This window comes from Rhinatrema bivittatum, chromosome 5 (genome assembly GCF_901001135.1).
Source record: "Rhinatrema bivittatum chromosome 5, aRhiBiv1.1, whole genome shotgun sequence".
NCBI classification, from domain to species: Eukaryota; Metazoa; Chordata; class Amphibia; order Gymnophiona; family Rhinatrematidae; genus Rhinatrema; species Rhinatrema bivittatum.
This window is the reverse complement of record NC_042619.1, coordinates 40,192,932-40,214,591: the sequence shown is the minus strand read 5'-3', so window position 1 is coordinate 40,214,591 and position 21,660 is coordinate 40,192,932. Positions and strand designations below refer to the sequence as shown.

The 21,660-nt window shown below is 41.6% G+C and overlaps 1 protein-coding gene and 1 long non-coding RNA gene across 10 annotated transcripts in view; one reads left to right on the top strand and one right to left on the bottom strand.

Annotated features, from left to right (window-relative positions):
- SYTL2 (synaptotagmin like 2) overlaps positions 1 to 21,660 on the top strand; it is a 264,487-nt gene that overhangs the window by 178,856 nt on the left and 63,971 nt on the right. For 8 of the 9 annotated variants that reach the window (XM_029602243.1, XM_029602250.1, XM_029602247.1 and 5 more), the window contains 2 exons: positions 3,468 to 4,553; positions 16,406 to 16,480. In XM_029602243.1, the coding sequence (XP_029458103.1) occupies positions 3,468 to 4,553; positions 16,406 to 16,480 (1,161 nt within the window). The remainder of the gene's footprint in view (positions 1 to 3,467; positions 4,554 to 16,405; positions 16,481 to 21,660) is intronic. The other variant, XM_029602249.1, reaches the window with a different exon arrangement.
- The window catches only part of LOC115091916, a 90,571-nt gene that overhangs the window by 23,229 nt on the left and 45,682 nt on the right, over positions 1 to 21,660 (bottom strand). The window lies entirely within an intron of this gene.

Genomic DNA, 21,660 nt, shown 5'->3' with positions numbered 1-21,660 from the left:
CTCCAAGACCGCTCTGAAATCGGAGCGGCCTCGGAGGGAACTTTCTTTCTGGCACCCCCACCTTCCCCTAACTAACCCGACCCCCCCGGCCCTAACTAATTCCTTCCCATCTTTATTTCAAAAGTTATGCTTGCCCAAAGCTGCCGGCAGGCCATGTTCTGGTCCGGGGACTGGTCCGGAGGCTGCGGCCTCGCCCCCCCCCCCCCCGGAACGCCCCCCTCCCCGATGACACGCCGGCCGCAACACGCCCCCCGACACGCCCCACAGGAAAGCCCCGGGACGTATGCGTATCCCGGGTCTTGTGCGCGCCACCGAGCCTATGCAACATAGGCTCGGCGCACGCAGGGGGTGGAAGGGGCAGCTTTTCGAGGGTTACGCGCGTATCCCTTTGAAAATCTGCCCCAATGTGGCAGGAAGAGAGTAACCCACATCTGCTCTGCCTTCTCTCCAGTTGAATCCAAAATGGTGGTCTTCACTGTTGCACTTTGAACTACACATGCAACCAAGACATCCTCTAAGTTCAACATGAGATTCAAGGTATAATGCTGAAGACTGCAATTTTGGATTTGACTGGTGAGATGGCAGGATAGACGTAAGCCGCCATTTTCTTCCAGCTGCTGCTTGGGGGGGGGAGGGGCTTCACTCTGAGGGTTCCAGGTGTGATGGAGAGAGGTCTTCACTGTAGGGGATCATGGTAAAGGGGGGAGCTTCTAGGTGGGTCTTCAGTATACAGAGGGAACTGGGTAGAACCCGGTTGTCCTTTATTTTGTTCAGATGAGGAGAAGGGCATCCTTAAGTCCTCTAGCCATGTGTTTATATGACCCACTTTACAAGAGAAAATTGCACACACACACACTGAACATCTTTACTAACTTTCTTCTGTAATTCCTGTTTGCTTGTATGCCAAATTATTTGTGCATACTTTATACAAACAAGATTCTCGCACACATTGTTAAACAGTAGCACAATATCATATAAATGTAAATATCTACAATACCTATTTCTCATGCGCTTAGTGTGCAGAATGTGTACTAAACTGGGGCTCCTCAACACAGTCCTCAGGGCACACCTAGCCAGTCGGGTTTTCACGATATCCACAAAAAATATGAATGAATAGATCTGCATACAGTGGAGGCAGTGCATGCAAATCTCATCCATGTTCATTGTGGATATCTTGAAAACCTGACTAGCTAGGTGTGCCCTGAGGACTGGGTTGAGAACCAATGTACTAAACTACGCTAAGTGGTGCATATACACACACACAAAAACACAATCCCACCACAGAGTAATTTAATATGCTCTCTGTCTCTCTCTGCATACAATTACACAAACATTTCTGAATGCACTAAGGGGGTAATTTTCAAAAGGATTTACATGCTTAAAACTGGGTTTTACATGTATAAATGCACATTACATGTGTAAGTGGGCTTTTGAAACTCGCTACAATATATGCCATTGAATTGTCAATAGGTTTTATGCATGTAAGTGCACGTTGAGTCGTAATTTTTAAACAGGCGATGGGCGCACATGTGTGCGTGAGCAGCCCGTGCCCAGGGATGCGGCCATTTTATAACATATGCACATATATGCACGCATGTTATAAAATAGCTTGGAAGCGTATACATGCGCACTCAGTTTTAAATGGACACGCACATGTGCACACAAATCATTCCTCTACCGTGTAAGTGATGGAATTTTACAAGAGACTCACCGACACCATTGCTAGTTTTCCCAGTTTGTTCCCAGTTCTCCCAGTTAAGGGACAGGACTTCCAAACCCCCCTAGCTTAATAGCCTCCCTTCCAGTTTGTTAGCCATGACCTTTAAAACTCTGCGGACTTGCCTAGATTTTTTTTGTTTTATTGACACGTCATCCAAAGCAGAAGTAAAGTTACTCGGCAGGGGAACCCCGGCGCACACCAGTGAATGTCAGTCTAGGGATGGGCTTCGTTTTTTGATGCTGGGTTGGGCGACCCGTGGAAAACTTCGTTTTCCAACAGGTCTTTTTTTTTTTTTTCCAGCAATTTTCACCGAAAAAAAAACAAACCCACCCCAACCCTTCAAATTTAGTTATTTACAACCCCCACCCCAAAACTTGCCTGAAGTCCCTGGTGGTCCAGCGGGGGTCCCGGGAGCGATCTCCCGCTCTCGGGCCGTCGGCTGCCAGTAAACAAAATGGCGCCGTGGCCCTTTGCCCTTACCATGTGACAGGGGCTACCGGTGCCATTTTATACACCCACCATTCTTTGTGAGCATTGGTGCTTCTTAGTCGTTTGCTTGTCTCCTATGGTTCAGTTCAGGCCCTTCAGTTTTTGTAAACCTCACTGGATTGACTAATAGTTTGTGGTTTACTGTCTTTCTGAGGATTCTAAAGGCTGTCAACATATATTTGTTGGTGTTTAACATTGGATTTAGAGCACTTCAACATCAGTCGAGGCCCTTGTTGATCTCCACCAAGACGTTATCGAACACTATGGTCTTTTAGCCACAATGAAAATATGTTTAATATTGTGCATTTTTTTCTTATAACTTGCTTTTACTTGACATGTCAGTTAATGGCACTTTTTTAAATTACCTCAGCATCTTCAACAGAATAGTATTCTAGATGAACTATCAACAAGTGCCTTGCATAAAATCAGAATGGAATCACCTCAGTGCTTCTAAGCATTCTTTTGACTTTCTTGGCCACTGTAATGTAGTCTTTTTTTTTTTTTTTCAATTTTCAAATGAGTCTGTAATTACCAACAAGTTCCTTTACTCTTCTGTGGTGGAGCATATTTTCCCATAGATATAAAATGGGAAAAAAAAACCTTTAAGTACATCAGACTCAGATGCAGTTCTTATTTTTTTTTATTCCAGAATGTACCCCAGCACTGTACCATTCTTAACACAAACAACCGAACTGTACAATCCTCTTTAAGCCATAGTTATAAACACTGCAGAATACAGTTTATACAAGACTTAAGTAGGCCAGATCAGTATCTTCATATCAGATATTTTTAGCCACACCTATTTTTCACAAACTCCTTTCTCTGTGAATATTGTTAGTGTAGTAAATTAGAACTTCTTTTTAAGCAATCAAAATGGATATCTCATTAAATAAGAAGCTATCATATATCTAGACCTCCTATTTGCTGACAATTAAGCAAGATCTTTCACTTTCTTTCTTTGCACACACATAAAAAAATGGCTAATCCATTGTAAAGAACCTAAGTAATCGGTGTTTAGCAGAATACAACCATATTTTTAAATTCCTTATTTAATGACAGATTAGTTTAATATGTGTTTTATGTTTGTAAATGTTTCGCTGTGTTTTCTCTTTCCTTTCTATGCCAGTCTGCATGTCTGCTTTGCTACATGAATTTTATATATTAAGCCTAACTATTGCTTTTACTAAATGCATGCTGTATGTAATCTATCTTGTTTAGAATATTTTTACCCTTGCCCTTCTATGCACATTTTTTGCAGACACATTGTCACCCTCAGTGGAAAATGTATCCAGGAAAAATTTACAAAACAGTGAATCAAAGGAATCCAAGAAGAATTCCAGGGAGGTTGCCAATGGAACCCAAAGATCAACAGGACAGCCTCCTATTCCAAAAGCAAGAACACTGACCTATCAGATTGGGGATGCACAGTCAGACAGTGATAGCACTTTTTCAAAATCAGCAAAAAGGAACGATCTGAACAATAGTACAGGTACACGCAAGGGCATCCTGAAACGCAATTCAAGTTCAAGTTCTACTGACTCAGAAATCCTTCGTATTGGTCAGAATTTTGACTCTCAAAACAAGAATGCCCCACCCACTTCACCTATTCTGGAAGGAGTAATTGAGAAGAATTCTATTGCCGAGCAATCGGAAGAATCAGCACAAAATGCACTGGACAGACTAAAACACGTGAGGTTCTCATCCAATGTTAGTCAAAAAGCACAGACTCCTGAATTACACAGGGGAAAAGAACTAGGAGAGTATGACCTGTTAGAATCCGATTTGACTAAAAATGGGCTGGATGGATTCAATGAATCTCAGAAAGGGCCCAGAGTTTCCGAAAGTGCATTGGTTTCACAGTCTTCTTCATCTACAGACATGCCTGAGGCTGGTCATGGGTTGCCCAAACCTATGTTGCCTTCACAGTCCCGATCTTCAGCTGTAGAGTCGGTGGTGAATATTTCTGAAGAAGAGTCTAGATTTTCAAAACACTCATCAGAAAGAGATCCCAAATCTGTTTCTAATGTACCTCAAGACTCTAGCTTTTCCAAGCATGCAACACCTTCGGAATCCCATTCTTCAACCAAGGATACTCGGTCAACCACAGATGTTTCTCAACAAAAGCACTCTCCTTCAAGGCCTTATAATACCAATCGGTCACATCCATCCATCGAAGTCTCACAGCAAGAAAAAAGCCCCCCTACAGAAATAGTTAGTGAAAGAACAAATTTCAACCAAATCTCTTCAAATTTAAATAAAAATAAAGTGCCAAGGGAGACCGTGCCTGCAAAAGAACCGGCACAGCTGTTGAACCTTGAAACACAGCCAACCAAATTTTCTATTGGTAAGAAAACAATTAGAATACACATCACAACTCAATGGACTGATATTTAATTATAATTATTAATTAGCAAGAAAAATATATTTGTTAAATTGGTGAACAGCAGCTATTTAACTTAATATTGATCAATAGTTTTCTGATCAATCAAATAAAAAAAATGTGCAATCTTTACTTTGAGTCACAATAGGAAATTATAAAGATTTTAAATGATTTTTAAAAATCTATTTGTCTTTTACCTATTGCAGTGCCTTAAATATATACTAACATTCTCATTGCATGCTCTAACCAGTGCTTCCTCTGCAATCAATTTGCTAGTATTATAAAAATGGCTAAGGAATTTGTGGGATATGCTTTATTGATTGATGTATGATGGATGTAAAACTGTACATAGGGGTCGATTCACCCATTTCACCCCAGAGAGCTGTCTGGAGGTGAATAGCTATTTGGGCTGGCTGACAAACAGAATGTTTGTTTGTAATTCATTTCTAGATGGAGCCTCTTTGGATGCCCAAATATCGTTGAATTATATGAAGATGTATACCATCCTGCTCTGAATCACAAAATATATTGTCTTGGTTCTCTTTGCATGAACCTCATTATCCCTTTTTCAATATGTAAAGTTGATCACCTGATATCAGCAATATCTGAAATTTAGCTTGAAGAAATGCAGCAAACATATATAGGCTGTGATGTAAGTGCAAACAAAAAGCAAGATGCTGATAATGTCTGCCAAACTTCAATCCCCACATGGGGTAGATTTTAAAAGGCCTGTGTGCACATTCATGTACGCATGGTTCCTGGCTTGCGCACACGGACGCTGCTATTTTATACCATGCGTGCGTCGGCACGCACATGTTATAAAATGCAATTCCTGCGCATAGATGCACTCCAGATTTTAAACTCCGTGCACCCATGTGCGGGCTGGTGGCCTCCTCCACACCTGGGGGGGGGGGATTTTAAAAGAATTGCATGGTGGTGACACGATCAGGCCTTTGCCCAGTTCCTTCCCAGTCCGCTCCAATAAAGGAGCGGACTTGGAGGGAATTTCCCTAACCCTCTCCTCTCCTCCCCAACCCCTAAACCTATCCTAGCTATCCCTAATTTTTTTTGTTTTTATACTTACTGCTCCTCCAGAGAAGATGTAAACTCCACGTGCCGGCCGACTGCCAGCATGGACTTCCACGGGCCGACGTCTAATGGTGCTGTCCTGGCTCGACACTTCTAGGATACACAAAGACAGACTTCCCTGTATGCTCATGTAAGTGCTGGACATTCTGGGTAGGAGATACAGTGATGGAAGGATGCAAAATAAAGATTGTGTAGATGTGAAGAAGTGGTGTTTTGCTTGACATTTTTACATAAGCTGACTTTGCCTGTCAGCAGTTCCTGGCACCCTGCAGAACTGCTGACCACTTGTGGTTTGTTTAGTGACTATAAAATGCCATTTTCAGAGCTGCTGTCTTTCCCATTTACTCCATTAGGAGCAGGGTGAATAAGTGTTTTAGAAAGTATGCAGAAAAGACTGTCAAGTTGATTTTAAAAGGCCTGTGGGCGCAAATACTGGGAGTTACGCGCGTGACCGGGCCCTTTCTAAAATGCGTTCGGCACACAGGGCCTGGCCACGCGCGTAACCTCCAGTATTTGCACGTGCAGGCCTTTTAAAATCGACTTGACAGTCTCTTCTGCATACTTTCTAAAACACTTATTCACCCTGCTCCTATAGGAGTAAATGGGAAAGACAGCAGCTCCGAAAATGGCATTTTATAGTCACTAAACAAACCACAAGTGGTCAGCAGTTCTGCAGGGTGCCAGGATTTGCTGACAGGCAAAGTCAGCTTATGTAAAAATGTCAACCAAAACACCACTTCTTCACATCTACACAGTCTTTATTTTGCATCCTTCCATCACTGTATCACCTACCCTGAATGTCCAGCACTTACATGAGCATACAGGGAAGTCTGTCTTTACATATCCCACTCCAGCAATCATCCTCACAACCTCCACAGCACAACCAGTAGACATATTGGCTGGCATAGTGCCGTGCAGCACAGGATGCCCTGCACATCTCCTTTTCTCACTGCAATGAACAGGGATGTATGCAACTCCTCAAGGTGGCTGACATGTGCAGCTCAAATGAGGACTGGTGACACTCACTCTTCTTGCCCCTTCACTCAAGTCTGCTGTTTAAAAACGTCAAAGAGCGCAGAATGCATCTTGGGTCTGCCTAGCCAGTGCAGACAGACTTGTGCCCTATAACACATTGAAAGGCAGTAGTGCATCAGTGGTGTGCTGGACACAGTATAAAAAGGCAGACATCATGTGATCTTACTCATTGCCCATCCCATACTTGTTGCCACCCTGACTTGGTCCTGGCCAGTCAACCTGCAGCTGATAGTCCCTGACTAATACTAGGATAAGGAGCAGTACACCTGGTAGGTCCTTCTCCCAACTCTAGTAAGTCTGGCATGACTTCTGTTTGTTATGTGAGAAGGATAGGGCCTGCATACCTTGTTGATGGGTCCAATGTGTGCTGCTAGAAGGTGAGTGAGTCTTGACTCCAAATTAATACTTTGGCTCTTGGTGTTTTCCAGCAATTAATGAGGGTCTTGTTTTTGGATCTTTTGCAGACTGACATGGAACCTGTCATTAGCCTGCTGTTTCTCCGGGTGTCCGAGCAGGCCATCCTGCCTTCTGGAATCCAGCAAGCTAATGTGAAGAGGACCAGGGTGTCCCTTTGATAAGTGGAACGGGGCCTTCTGCTGAATCCACCCTATGAAAGTTTTCTGGACGTGTCTATCATTGTCCATCTCAAAGACTGCTGTGTATGTGGGTGTCTACAACTGTCTTTTCATGTGATATCTGTCTCTATCTGGTATGCTGCTGTGTTCCCTTCTTTGTGTGTGTGTATGTGTCCCTTGGTTCAGCTTTTACCCAAGAACAGTTCCCTCACTCTGTCTCTCTGTTGTGCCAGTGTGCTGTGACTTTGTCTCCTTTGGCTGCAGTATTCTGCCTGTATGGTAAAAGCAGGTGATGGGTCTGGCTTTGCAGAATTGCCTGTCCTGTTGCCCATGCATGTCTTTAGAAGTAAAATAGTATATCTTCTCTGTTCCTTGTGTAAAATAATATTGCCTTACTAAAACCGTATTGTATTAACTAGTACTGTGAGTAATATATTCCTGCCATGTTCACCCTTGTCAATGTACAATTCTTGTGTTTTACCAGTAGAAGGTATGAGAAGTGAAGATGAAAGTTGAGTACTGCATATTAATGAGAGAAAAATTGCAAAGACCCATACAGAAGAAACATAGAAGCAATAAAAAGAAGAGGCCAGTGTGTAAGCTCTCACGAAGAAAGGGAGCCTCAACCTGGATTTCCACTGGGTTGGAAGAGAAGATTTTTAGTAGAGTTTTAGAGGAGGAGGAGTTATTTCAGAAATAAATAGTGGAGAGGAATAGATGAAGGGTGTGGAGCTTGTCCTAACATAGAAAAGTTCAGGCCTTGCATTTTCCAGTCAAAGAGAAAAAAAAAAAAAGGAGATCCAGTTTTATCTCTGGAATACATCCAATCTATCATCTGAAGCCTGAAGGAGGGAGGAAGAGAGAAAAGAACTGGGACCTCCCCATACTGCTCTTTGAATGTCAGGGAAAAATTCCCCAGCCCTCTGTCTATGGGCACCGTAATTTTATGGAAAAATCTTTTTATTGCTGTTAGTATATGCATAAATTCTCAAACAAGAATGATACAGTGTTCTTCCCATCCCCCGGAAGATCCCCTCATCTTTCCCTCTCCCATTCCTCCCCATCCCTCCAAAACAGTCCACCAGTCCCAGGGATAGTGAACTTAAGATGTCAGATGATAAGATATCAAGGAAAACTTTCCACATCTGGATGAATGTTTTTCACTGTACTATAGTAGTCCGCGTTGCTGACATTTTCTCAGTGACCATAAGGGCATGCATCTGGTTTCTTCACATTGAATAAGAATATATTTTTTAACCACTATACAAGGTTTCTGCAAAATTAGTAAAGATCTCTCATCAGACATATCAAAGCTATCATCTATATCTAAGAAGGCAAAAAAGATCATTTAATTGTAAAGTCTCCCCAATCCAAGCAGAGATGTGTGTGAAAACAGACTTCCAAAATGTAGTAATTCGAGGACAGCTCCAGAAACACAGCATATAACTTCCTTCATTAAAATCACATTTAGGGCAGTTACCAGATCTTATTATACGAAGTTTCTGAGCATGCTGCAGAGACACACATATTTTATGCAAAAAACTTATATTTCATTTTTTGCAGATTTGCACTTTCAACAAGAGAATATAACTTCTCTATGCACTTTGTAGTGCATCTTCCTCTATAGGTTCTCCCACAGCTAACTGCCATTTATCAATCTCAGAAGTAATCAAATTCACTGCAAAAACATCAAGTATGCTTTTATAGAGCAGAAAAATTATTCCTTTTGGAGGGTGACAATAGAGAGATGTCTTTCAAATCTATAGCCCGAAAAATATCAGAGTCTCCTCGCAACAAGCAGATAATATAATGCCTAAGTTATAGATAGGCAAAAAATTATTTGTCCAAACCAAATTTCTAAGTTTGATAGTCAATAACATGTTACTTATCCTCCATCAAAACATGTTTTAATAAACAAAGGCCTATTTCTGCCCATCCTGAAAAACATTTGAGAATCCCTACCCAGTATAACGTCGACGTTACCAACAATGGGCAAAAATACTGAAACCCTTGGAGACAAGCCATACTTACTCCTTGCCAAGCACCATCCTCTGCGAAAAGCAGAAAAATAAGTGTCTGTTCTTACTTCACCTGACAAAATCAACCTGGAAGCTTGCAACACTGAAGCTAAATGATATGGATGCACCAGGCTCCTGTCTAAGTTTAAGTCCGAAAACTGTTCCGTACTAATTACCCAGTCTTGTACACTACAAAATAAACATGCCACATTGTACCCGCTAAGATACAGGAAATGTAACCCTCCTTCCTGTTTTGTGAGTTGTATTTGCAGTAAGCAAGGTTTTTGGCCTTTTCCTGCACCAAATACATTCAGATACTAGCTTATTCCATTTGGTAACTATGTGTTGTAACAGCCAAATTGGTAACACTTGTAACATGTACAACCATTTGGGAAAAGCAATCATTTTAATCATTTTATTTGATTTGTTTTGATTTGGTAGAATATACCAAATCAAAACAAATCAAATAACATTTTCAATTATGCATCTTCTTAGCTACCCCTTCCAAACAGTGATTCCACATTTAAACAATGTAGTCGAGAGATATTTCTAGGACTCATAATGCCTAAATATGTAATATAGTCATCTGCCCATGCTAATGGGAATATATCCTGCCAATATCTCCTAACCTATCCCGAGATGTCTAGCACCATGGATTTCCCTATGTTGATTCGCAGACCAGAAAAAGAGGCAAAGAATTTTAAATAGTCCATCAACATCGGTAACGAAGCTAATGGATGCGAAAGACAAATCAACAAATCATCTGCCAAAAGGACAGTCTTCACTTCCATGGCACCACACCTAATGCCTGCAATCTGAGGGTCTAGTAATAACTTGTTAGCTAGGGATATCATCCCTAAAATAAATAATAAGAGTAACAGTGGGCAGTGCCCCTTTTAAGAAAAAAATAGATACCAGCCCATTACTGATGATCACTGCTCTAAGATTTTCATAAAGATTCTTCACCATAGAAATAAAAGTATGCTGAAACCAAAACTTTGCCAAAACATAAAGGGGTAGATTTTTTTAAAAAGCGCGATCGCGTTCTTTTGTTTGCGCAGCAGGTGCAAACAAAAGTACGCTGGATTTTATAAGATGCACGCATAGCCGCGCGTATCCTCTAAAATCCTGGATCGGCGCGCGCAAGGCTGCCGATTTTGGGCAGCCTGCACGCGCCGAGTCGCGCAGCCTGCCTCCGTTCCCTCCAAGGCCGCTCCGAAATCAGAGCGGCCTCGGAGGGAACTTCCTTTCGCCCCCCCCCCTTACCTTTGTCCCTAGATTTATGCCTGCGAGAAGCAGACGTAAATCTACGTGCGCCAGCAGACTGCTGGCGCGCCGTCTTCCGACCCGGGGGCTGGTCTGGAGGCCTGGACCACGCCCCCGGGCCAGCGCCACGCCCCCGGTCCCGCCCCTGAAATGCGGTGCCCCGCCCCCGAAATGCCGCGTCATCTGGTCCCGCCCCCGACACGCCCCTGACATGCCCCCTTCAAAAAACCCCGGGACCTACGCGCGTCCCAGGGCTCTCCGCGCGCTGGCAGCCTATGCAAAATAGGCGTGCCGGCGCGCAAGGCCCTGCTCGCGTAAATCCGGGCGGATTTACGCGAGCAGGGCTTTTAAAATCCGCCCGAAAATAAATAGCTCCACGATATATTATCAAAAGCTGTCCCTGTCAAATCTTATAAGAAGATAAACCGAGTTATCTGCAATACTCTGCGCTAATGCTGCTAATACTCTTCACACACAGTGCGGTCAGTTCGGCTTTTTACAAAATCAACATGCTCCCTACCAGCCAGTTTCAGCAAAATCCCCACCAGTCTATTGGCCAAAATTTTGGCATGAATCTTCACACCAAAATTTGAGAGAGATTGGCCGGTAAGAAAAAGGTAACTCCAGGTTTCCCTTTTTATGATATCAAAGTAATAAGGGCACACTTCATGGAAGATGGCAATACCCCTTTTTGAATTGCTTCAGTAAAGGTTTTCACAAAGGGTACCAACAATTGTGCCTGCATCATTTTATAAAGTTCCACTGGGCTGGGTATTTTACCATTTTTGAGAGAATGAATAACATCATTCCAATCGGTTGCACCAAATGTGAGGACATAACCTCAGAGATGAGGGGTAATACCAGTCTCTGAAAAAACTCCCTCCTGTTTTCAGTGTTTATGGTACCCTTAGAATATAACTGTTCATAAAAAGAGCACAAAATGTCTGAGATTTCCCTACTAGTACATACTCTTGAACCCATACTCTCCTTGAGAATGGGGATAAATTTAGAACCCTTTTCTGATTTAAAAAGCTTTGCCAATTCTAGATTCACTTTATTACCATGTTACCATTACCATTACTAACTAACCTGTTAGTGTGCACTAACTAGCCTTAATGCGCCCTGACCCTTTAAAACTAATCCCTTTGCTTCCCCCGTGCCATTTTTAAAGATGGCGCCGGCCATCCAGTGCTCCCTCCATGTGACAGGGCCCGGCCAATGGCACAGATACCCTGTCACATGGTGAGGGTAAAGGCCATCGGCGCCATTTTTATTAGTGGCAGCCGACGGCCCAGGAGCGGGAGATCGCTCCCGGGACCCCCACTGGACCACCAGGTACCTGTAAAATGTTTTTTGGGGGGTCGGGAGGTTGGGGGAAGCAAAGAGATTAGTTTTAAAGGGTCGGGGTGGGTTTTTTGTTTATCGGCTTGGGCTCAGCCGATAAACAAAACTGCGATCGGGCCCGATTGGAAAAAACCCACATGTGAATCGGAACCGGAATCCGAACCAATTCCGGTTCCTATTCACATCTCTAGCAACCATATATGGAATAAATTGATCTGTTTCCCCTCCAGCACATTTTCAGGGATCCCCAGCACTTTAATATTGTTCCAGTGACCTGCTCTCGAGATCATTGATTTTTTTCAGAGGCTAATTAAGTTAGTCAGCTATATTCAATAGTGTAGTTGCATTGTTGAATATGCCTCAAAACTTAGCTGGATAAGTTTATCTGGCTAACTTTGCTTTCCAGACTGTCTGAATATAGACTTACTTGGGAATTTAGATTGTATTGAGGCTCCATTTTGTGTGGTAGTAGGGATTCTATTTGTACTCTGTTTCATTTGGGCTTGGATCAGTTGTGATCGGTCTGCTATCAGTTTAGGTTGCTGCAGAGGGGTAATATGTGGATTTTGCCCTTTATCAGTGCAGGAGGTATTAAGGTTAGCCAGGACCTGAATAGGGACCAGGTATTTAGGCTGTGATTTCATGGGAACTAAGGGCCAGATTTTTAAACTTATGCGCGGGCGTAGATTTGTTCACGCAACTCGGCGCGAACAAATCTACACTTGATTTTATAACATGTGTGCCAAGCCCAAGGGGAGCCCCAATGGCTTTCCCCGTTCCCTCCAAGGCCACTCTGAAATCGGAGCAGCCTTGGAGAGAACGTTTTCTCCGCCCTCCCCACCTTCCCCCACCTTCCCCTCCCTTCCCCTATCTAACCCACCCCTACTACCTTTGTTGATAAAGTTACGCCTGCCCAAGGCAGGTGTAACTTGCACAGGCCGCTGTGCCGGAGGATTCGGCCCCGCCCCTCAACCGCCACCACGCCCCCGGCCCCGCCCCTGGACCGCCCATTTTCGAAAGCCCTGGGACATACGCACGTCCCGGGGCTTGCGCACGCCGCCGAGCCTATGCAAGATAGGCTCGGCGCGCGCAGGGGCAGCTTTTCGGGGGTTATGCGCCTAACCCTTTCAAAATCTGCCCCTAAATGCCTAGACTGTGGTAAGGATAGATGTCCCATCTTTCTGGGATGTTGGGAGTGGGTTCCATATCCTGTGATTACTTTGATCATCTCATTATTGGAAAGTGAAGTGGCAAATATGAGGAAGGAAGCAAGTATGAAGTATAGTGCTAAAGCCTTACTTGTGTATATGGAAGGTGTTGGAATCCAGATCCACATGGTGCAAGGCGGAGCTAGTAAGCACTGTAGGAGGTCAGCTGTCAGGTGTGATAGGCATACGTGTATAAAGTATAAGCAGGAATAATCTTAACTGCTTTCTGATGGAAGGTCAATGATTGTTTCAGGTACTTCATGGCACAAAGGGGCAGATCCTCGTTGGCTTTCCCATTTGGTGATCTGCTTCATTCCATGCTGCTGATGCTGCCCTTGGGAAGGTGTTGCTAGGCAGATGGGTGGAATTAGGGGAGCCAGAGTGTCATGGAGGAGAGCAGGGCCTCTGATTCTTTGGGCTAGCTGTCCTAGAGGCGGATGACTGGCTGGGCTGGAAGTGTCTTGGTGGGGTTGGGAGGAGAGCTTCTGGTGGCTCCCCCTGATGATGATGCCACTTGTGGAGGGTGGAGCTAGGCCTTGGGCATATGAAAGACATTACAGCCCAGGTCCTTACCTGAGTATAAGGAGATGGGTGTTTTAGGGAGCTCCATTTCTTCAGGTCAGTGGCCCTAGCAGAGATTATTCTTTAGTAAATATTTTTCCTTGACTCTTTCATCAAGTACAAGAAACTCTGTTTTGGGAATCGTACCTTCTATGCCCAGTGTCTTGATTGTGCAAGTGAACTAAAGTGGTTAAACAAAGGAGCTTTCAGTTCACAGGATAGCCTAGTATATTTATGCTTCCTGACTTTTAAGAAAAGACCCTACCATTCCTTTTGTGTAACAAGGGGCTGGTGGTTACACGTCTTTCCTTGTCTTTCTTTGCTTATGCTTTAAAGTGTACCTATATCCCCTATGTATCTGCCTTTCTCCACGTTCCCTTGAGTAATCCAATGAGCAGCCTCTCCAATGAACGAGCGCCCTTCAGACCGGGCATGCCGCCAGTGGATGCATGCATTCATCTCCATGGGGCTTGCTCTGATGAGGAAGAGATGCCCTCTGTTCATTCCTGCTTTGCAACTTTTGCTTTCTGTGTTCTTTCTTTCTTTCTTTCATCCTTGCCCAGACCTGCTGATGCTGCAAATTCAAAAGATGCCACAGGAGAAGGAAGCTCCTGGAGGCAGACTCCAGAGCCAAGACCATTCCTGTAGCATCCCTTGGCCTCAGGAAAACTGCCTCTAGGAAGGGGCAACATATGCCCTAAATGTATTTGAATTTTTTTATTTTTTTTTTTTAATAAAGTTTTTTTTTTTTGAGTACTTTTGTTTCTTGTGATTTGTGTCAGGTGTAGTGATGTATGCAGGTGTATACTGCATGTGGGTTCAGAGTGTAACTGGGTATGTGCTGACAATGGGTTAGATTTTCAAAGGGTTACGCGCGCACGAAACCTACCCCTGCGCGCGCACGTACGCCGAGCCTATTTTGCATAGGCTCAGCGGCACGCTCAAGCCCCGGGACGCGCGTATGTCCCAGGGCTTTGAAAAAGGGGCGGGAAGGGGTGGGGCGCGGGGCGGCGGTCCGGGGGCGGTCCAGAGGCGGGGCCGGAGGCAGTCCCAAGTCCTCCGGCTGGCGTACATTTGTGCGCGCCAGGTAGCGCGCACAAATGTACCCCCGCGCGCGTAAGATTAAAAACCTGCCCCAGTGTGCACTTTTGAGAATGCGCGTGAGCCAGAGAGGTGGATGGGAGGACATGGGGAGAAGGAATGAATGCATGGCTGGTGTGCACACATTGTTTGTGCCAGAGGTAGGTAAAATAAGCCCTGCTTTACAATTTACAAGTGCAGTGGTGACTGCAGGATTGTTGCTATCAAAATACCATTTTTGTCTGTCAGGGTTTCTATGGGAGGAAAATACATTAAAAAAAAAAAATACATTTTCCTCCCTTTATAAAGCAATGGGAGATATTTGTTCAGGAGAAAAGTTGTCCAGATTTACCCCTATCTTAAATGGGAGTAAATATTTTCATGGTAGAGGGCTTGTTACCCCGATATAAAAAGCATGTATCTTGGAGGGAGGGGATTACTATTTATGGGACGCAGAAGGAATGGACTTGTGCCATGAAATGGAAAGCATAGGCTGGCTCCATCTTTTACATAGGTTGAATCTTTTTTTATGGCCTTTTTTAATACCTTTTTGAAAGTATGAAGACACCGCATAGTGGCCGGATATCTTTTTGTATGACAAGGTATTTGGAAAATTCTGCTTTATGGCCATTCTTCCCTTGTTTGAGCTCACAAGCACCGGGGTGAATCAACCCCTTTGTTAATATTGCTAATGAAATGATTGTTTATTAATAGGGTCAACAAATTTTTTTTTCACTAATCAGATTTCCTTGGAATTTTGAGTGCTTATTTTATTTAAAAAAAAAATAAAGAAAATCAGTTGCTCACTCTGCTCCCCTCCCCCCCCCAAAAAAAAAAATCAAAGAAATCCTGAATACCATCAAATTTTTTAAAAATAGCCCATGGCATAATAGAGATTTACATTGATCAGATGTCATGGATTAGTCCAGACCTCATGAACTCTAAAAATTAAACACTGCATTTTAGAAATGATTGAGCTTTATAGAATCCTTCATAATCTGAAAACTCAGGCACAGTGGTTTCATCACAGGCAAATTTGGTCATCCTAACCGCCTGTCTCCATGAACCATCTAATTCCAAGGAAATACTGATTTGGGGAAAAAAAGCAAATGTTCAAAATATAACTGTAAAATAAAGGGAAAATGTATTTATTTGCATGTTAACTCAATTTCCTGGGTATTTTTAGGTAAATGTCTGTCAATATTGATTTATTGGTCCCTATCTACTAACAATAATAGGGTTAATGCATGTGTGATTAACACAGAAATGTTATGACATCGCCATGGTTCTTCAAAACGGTTGTATTTAAATATTATTATTTTTGTCTTTAAAGAAGACTCGTACAGTACTACTATAGCAGCTTCATTGTTTTTCAATTTTGATAAAGATTGCATTGATCAATCATTTCCCAAATTTTATTTTTACAAATTTTCTTTTTGATATAGGTACTTTTTGATTTTTTTTTTATTTAAATTAAGGAAAGAAATGAAAATGAAAAAAAATTGAAGGGAAAATATATTTCTAGATGTCATCTACATTTCTATTTTCAATCAAGATGGAGAAAGGAAATCTGTTTATTTTCAACCATCTTTTTTCTATTTCCTTCTTACAGAAAGATAACTGTGTTCTTTTTGTTACAGACCAGCAACCCATTTATGCAGAGATTAAAAAGTCACCTCAGGTATCAAAACCCAACTCTGCAGATCTTGAGCAAGGTAAGCCAGTTCTTATAGAAGATCACAGACAGGATGACAATAAGTCTGGAGCCACAGATAATGATAATTTCCCCAGAGAGGTTGAAGCAGAAGACAGGCACATACAGTCAAAAGGTTTTAACCAAAAATGTGAGAAAATATACACAGACCATAAGGGAGTACCTTTGTTGTTTGGAAAGTGTAAAAGTGGTGAAGGTAAAATATATTTTGAAACTACAAATATATTACATGAAGCAAATAAGGCCAACAGGAAAACAGATCCAGAGTCTATCAAGGATAGTGAAAGCAAAGTAGATGTAACAAATGTTGATGCTTCTGAAGGGTTTATTGAAGAATCAGAGCTAGAAGGTGGTACTAAAATAAGAAACAAGACACCAGAAGACTCAGTTGGAATTGATGATGAGGAAGCTGTAGAAAAGGAACCTGGTTTTCTAAATCAAGATGATGTGCGAATAGACACAGATACAAGAAGGCGACCATGCACCTTGCTACAAAGTGAGTTAAGGCAGTCACTTAAAACTCTGGAGCCAGATCAAGAGAAAAGGGGAAAAAGTGGTCTAAGTTCATCCTGGGAAGGTGAGAAAACTACTACCGATAACGGCAGTCCCACTTGTAAAGAAGACCCAGCTGTTATAGAGAAACCCAATAATAAAAGTAGTCATAAAAATCCTCTTGACACTAATTCAGAATACTTTGCAATTGAACCCAAAGATCCAAACAAATATAATCTGGTTTCTGTCAAAAGAGTTGAATTACATGAAGATGATCAGCCTTTATCTAGTATTAGTTATTCAGCCCATTTTCCAAATGAATGCAGAAATCAAAATGAGTATACTCTGGTGTCTTTTAAAAAAGTAATATTAGAAGATGATGACCAGTCTTCTAGTACCACACGTCTAAAATACTTATGGGAGAAAGAAACAGATAAACCAAAAACAGATTATACAATTGATAAATCCAAAAAAAACATAGACTTTTCAAACAGTAAGAGTGAAGCATTTACAGGATCACCCAAAACTGAAGATTTGCAGCCTACAAAAGCTGTTAGTGTTACAGAAGTCAGCAAAAAGTATGAAAAATATATTGACTCAGATTCTCCTTTGAAAAAGGACATTTCTAGTTCACAACAGAAAGCTGACTTTAAAGTTTTAACCTTAACCTTAAAAGAAAGAATGAATGAAGATTCTACGGATCAGATGTCCAATCCTTCACTGTTTCAAAGTTTGAGAAGCTTCTGGAATGCAGGCAATAAATCCCAGGATAAGACTGATCTGAAACCACAGACTGCTATGAATTCAATAATGTTTCCAGGTACAAATGAATCTTGTGATGCTCAAGGAAGCAGAGAATTAATGGCAGCAAAAGACACAACAACTGAAAAATCCCACACAGAAGTACAGGCTCAAGGACACCATCTGTTAAATATTCAAGAAAGGCTCCTTAGAGAAGAAGTATATCAAGGTTCTGAGAAAACAGAGCCGCTCAGCCAAATTGTTTCTGTTGAGTCAAAGAAAAAAGCAAAATCACAAACAGATAAGGCTCTAGACAACATAGAAAAAGCTGTTGCACCACCAAAGTCTCAAGCTAATACATTTAATATTGGCTTAGAAAAACTTAGCCAAGAAGCATCAGAATTTCTCTCTCCTCTTTATCAGGATACGTTAGCAGAAATGTCTTCTGAACAGCATTCTCAACTAGATCAGGGACAATATCTTGAGAAGGCAACCCATCCTAGCCCTAATACTTTCCTTGAGTGTCAAAAGGAAAGTAAAACATTTCCTCAGAAAGTTAAAGAAACTATTGAAAATAATATTGCTCCATCAAAGAGCAAAATTAGTGAATTAATCATTAATTTAGAGAAGCTACGTAAAGAAGCTTCAGAAACTCCCTTGCCACTGTTTCTGGAAGCAGCTGGAAAGGCCAAGATACAAAATGTTTACATACCAGAACAGCAAGGTTTTGATAACTTGATTCAGTCTAGTGGCAGTCTAGTGGCAGCTGACACTCTGATGAATGTGAAAAGCCCAAGGAATGAGGTTGTAGAGGCTATAGAAAAAACAGTAACTCCTCCAAAAATAGACCTAGATGCATTTAGCATGGGAATAGAGAAGCTAGTTAAGGAAGCATCCAATCCTTCACCTACTCCATATCAAAACATTGTAGGAAACCAAATGTACTGTGACACAGTTTCACAGATACATCAGAGAAGAAACACTGAAAAGATAATTAATTTGAAAGACTACGTCAAGCAGAATGATTATCCCCAAGAAATAAGAGAAGTGATAGAGAAAACTGTTTCTCCACCCAAAACATGCCTCAGTAATTTAAAAAATGGCATAGCAAAACTGCAAAAAGAAGAATCAGAAATGTCATCGTCTATTAATCAGGATCTTGAATTATCTTCTGAGCAATCTTCACAGCCATATCAGGGACAGTATTTTGAGAATGAAATCCAGCAAAGTCCTAATGATTCCCTTGATTATCAAAAGAAAAATACATTGCTTAATCAAGATGTGAAAGAATCTATTAAAAATACTGTTACCCCATCAAAAAACATTAAACAATTCAGCATTAGTTTACAGAACCTACATAACGAATCTTCTGAACTACCCCCTTCACTGAATCTGGCAGCTGTTGGTGAGGGCAAAGTTCAAGAAAATATTTTTAGATCAAAATGGCAAAGCTCCTTTGAAAGAGATCAGCAAACTGGCTGTATTGCTTCCACTAATGATCTGATAAACAAGGAAAGTTCTAGAAATGCAATTACAGAGACTATTATAAAAACAGCAGCTCCACCAAAAGCTGAGCTCAGGGCACTTAATAGTAGGAGCACGCAGGAACTACTTAAAGCAGCAACTAATCCTTTACCTTCTTCACATCAGGGTATTGTAGAAAACTCCTTCCACATAGCTCCAAAACTAGAACAGGAAATGACCTCTAACGAGTTGATTCAATGTAAGGACTTTGAAGAAAGGAAACATCCCCAAGAAATAAGAGAGGTTATAGTGAAGACCGTTTCTCCACCAAAAGCAGATCTCAATAATTTTAACATTAGCTTAGCAAAACTGCACAGGGAAGCATTGGAACTTTCATCTCCCCTTGATCAGGTTCCGTTAACAAAAATATCTTTTGCAAAATATGCTAAACTAGATCCAGAGCAGTATGTTGAGTACGAAATTCAACATAGTCCTTACAATTCCTTTGAATATCAAAAGGAAAGGGAAACCATTCCTCAAGAAGTTAAAGAATCTATTGAAAAATCTGTTGCGCCATCAAAAACCATTAATGATTTTAATATTAGCTTAGAGAAGTTATATAAAGAAGCTTCTGAAGGCAAAGTACATAAAAATGTTTTTTTATCAGATCAGCAAAGTTCCTTTGAAAATGTTATTCAGGCTGGCTACGTTGTTCCAACTGATACATTAATGAATGTGGAAGCCCCTAGGAAAGAGGTTATAGAGACTATAGAAAAAACAGTGGCTCCTCCAAAAGCTGAGCTCCATGCATTTGGCACTAGCATAGAGAGGCTACTCAAGGACATAGACAAACCTTCACCACCTTCACATCAGAAGGTGGCGGAATCAGACCTTAAGGATTTTTGTGTTGGTTTAGCGAAACTGCAGAAGGAAGCTTCAGAAGTTTCATCTGCTCTTGCTCAGGATGTATTAACAGAAGCACCTTCTGAGAAGTGTTCTTCACCTGATCAGCAGCAATATTTTGAGAAGGTGACCCAGCATAGTCTTGACGATGCCACTGATTATCAAAAGGAACGTGAAGCGCTTCCCCAGGACGTTAAACAATCTATGGAAGAAACTGCAGTACCCCAGAAATCCAAGAGCATTGGATTTCCCATGAGCTTAGAGAAGCTGTGTGAGGAAACAGTTGAGGCCCGCTCTGCACTGTACCAGACAGCTTTCAAGAAGATCAAGACTCAAGAAAATGTTTCTGGACAAGGACCGGGAAGCTCCTTTGACAAAAGGATGCAGTTTAACCAAAATACTGACACTGACATCCAGACAGGGACCGAATACCCAACAGAAGAAATAATGGAAAAGATGCTAAAATCTAACCAGGGCTTTACAAAACTACAAAGGGAGGTTTCCAAAATATCACCCAAATTAAATAAGAATTCTGCTAATGAGGAATATGTGTGTACAAACCTTCCTGAATACGATCAGCAAAGCTTTGATAGTGTAATACAGTTCAGGCCAGCTGTTTTCAGTACCTCTGAAAGTGAAAAAAAGCATCCTAGTAAGGACTCAGAGGCATCAAAATCAACATCCCAACCACAGCAGAAGAACATTTCTATAAAAAGGGTACAACTTAATCGCAGTGCTTCTTTAGGTTATCAACAAAAAAAAATGAAATCTAATGAAGTAAAAGAGACAATAGAAAAAACAGTTGTACGACCAAATGCAGAAATCAATGCATTTAATGCAATTTTGGAAAAACTATATCAAGAAGCTTTAGAGCATGCATTTCCATTGAAGCATAGAACTAGCAAAGAAACCATTCCTCCTGATAATGGATCTGAATCAGTACAGGGACCATTTACACAAAGCACTATGCCTACTAATTTTACTTCAAGTTCCTACCGTTTACAATTAAAGGCACCAGTCTTGACTGAGAACGCAAAACAAGAAGACAGAAACAAAGATAGGACAATGTTTGTTGCAAGTACTTCTGCAACAAATGAAAGCAGAATTTCTAAGGCCCCTCAAAGAAATGTGGAAATAATAAACCAATCAATCCATGCAGATATGGACTCAGCTGGAACTAATATAGCGGAAGGAGAAAAAAATGAAGTCAGAAATAAGGAGGATAAAGAAGAGAAAACAAATGAACATAAAAGCAGAGAATATTTTGAAGATGAAGATGAGCAAGATGCTGGTTCAAATATCTATGGGCATGCTGTTAAAGTGAATGCGTCATCTGCCCATGTAATAGAGAGAATTCCACTTGGAAATATAGGTATCTCCACTGGAAGAAGCAGAGCTGAACCCTACCTGGCATCTCCTTATAAACATGAAGACTTGTCGGAAAGTTACAACTCTAGTTCTTCAGAAGGAAATACTGATTTGTGTGCAGTAAGCCGAAGAACTTCATCCTGTGAGCATTTTGAGTTTTTTACATTTTATTAAATCTTTCAATCAGCAATTTTTTTTTTTAAAGAAGCATGC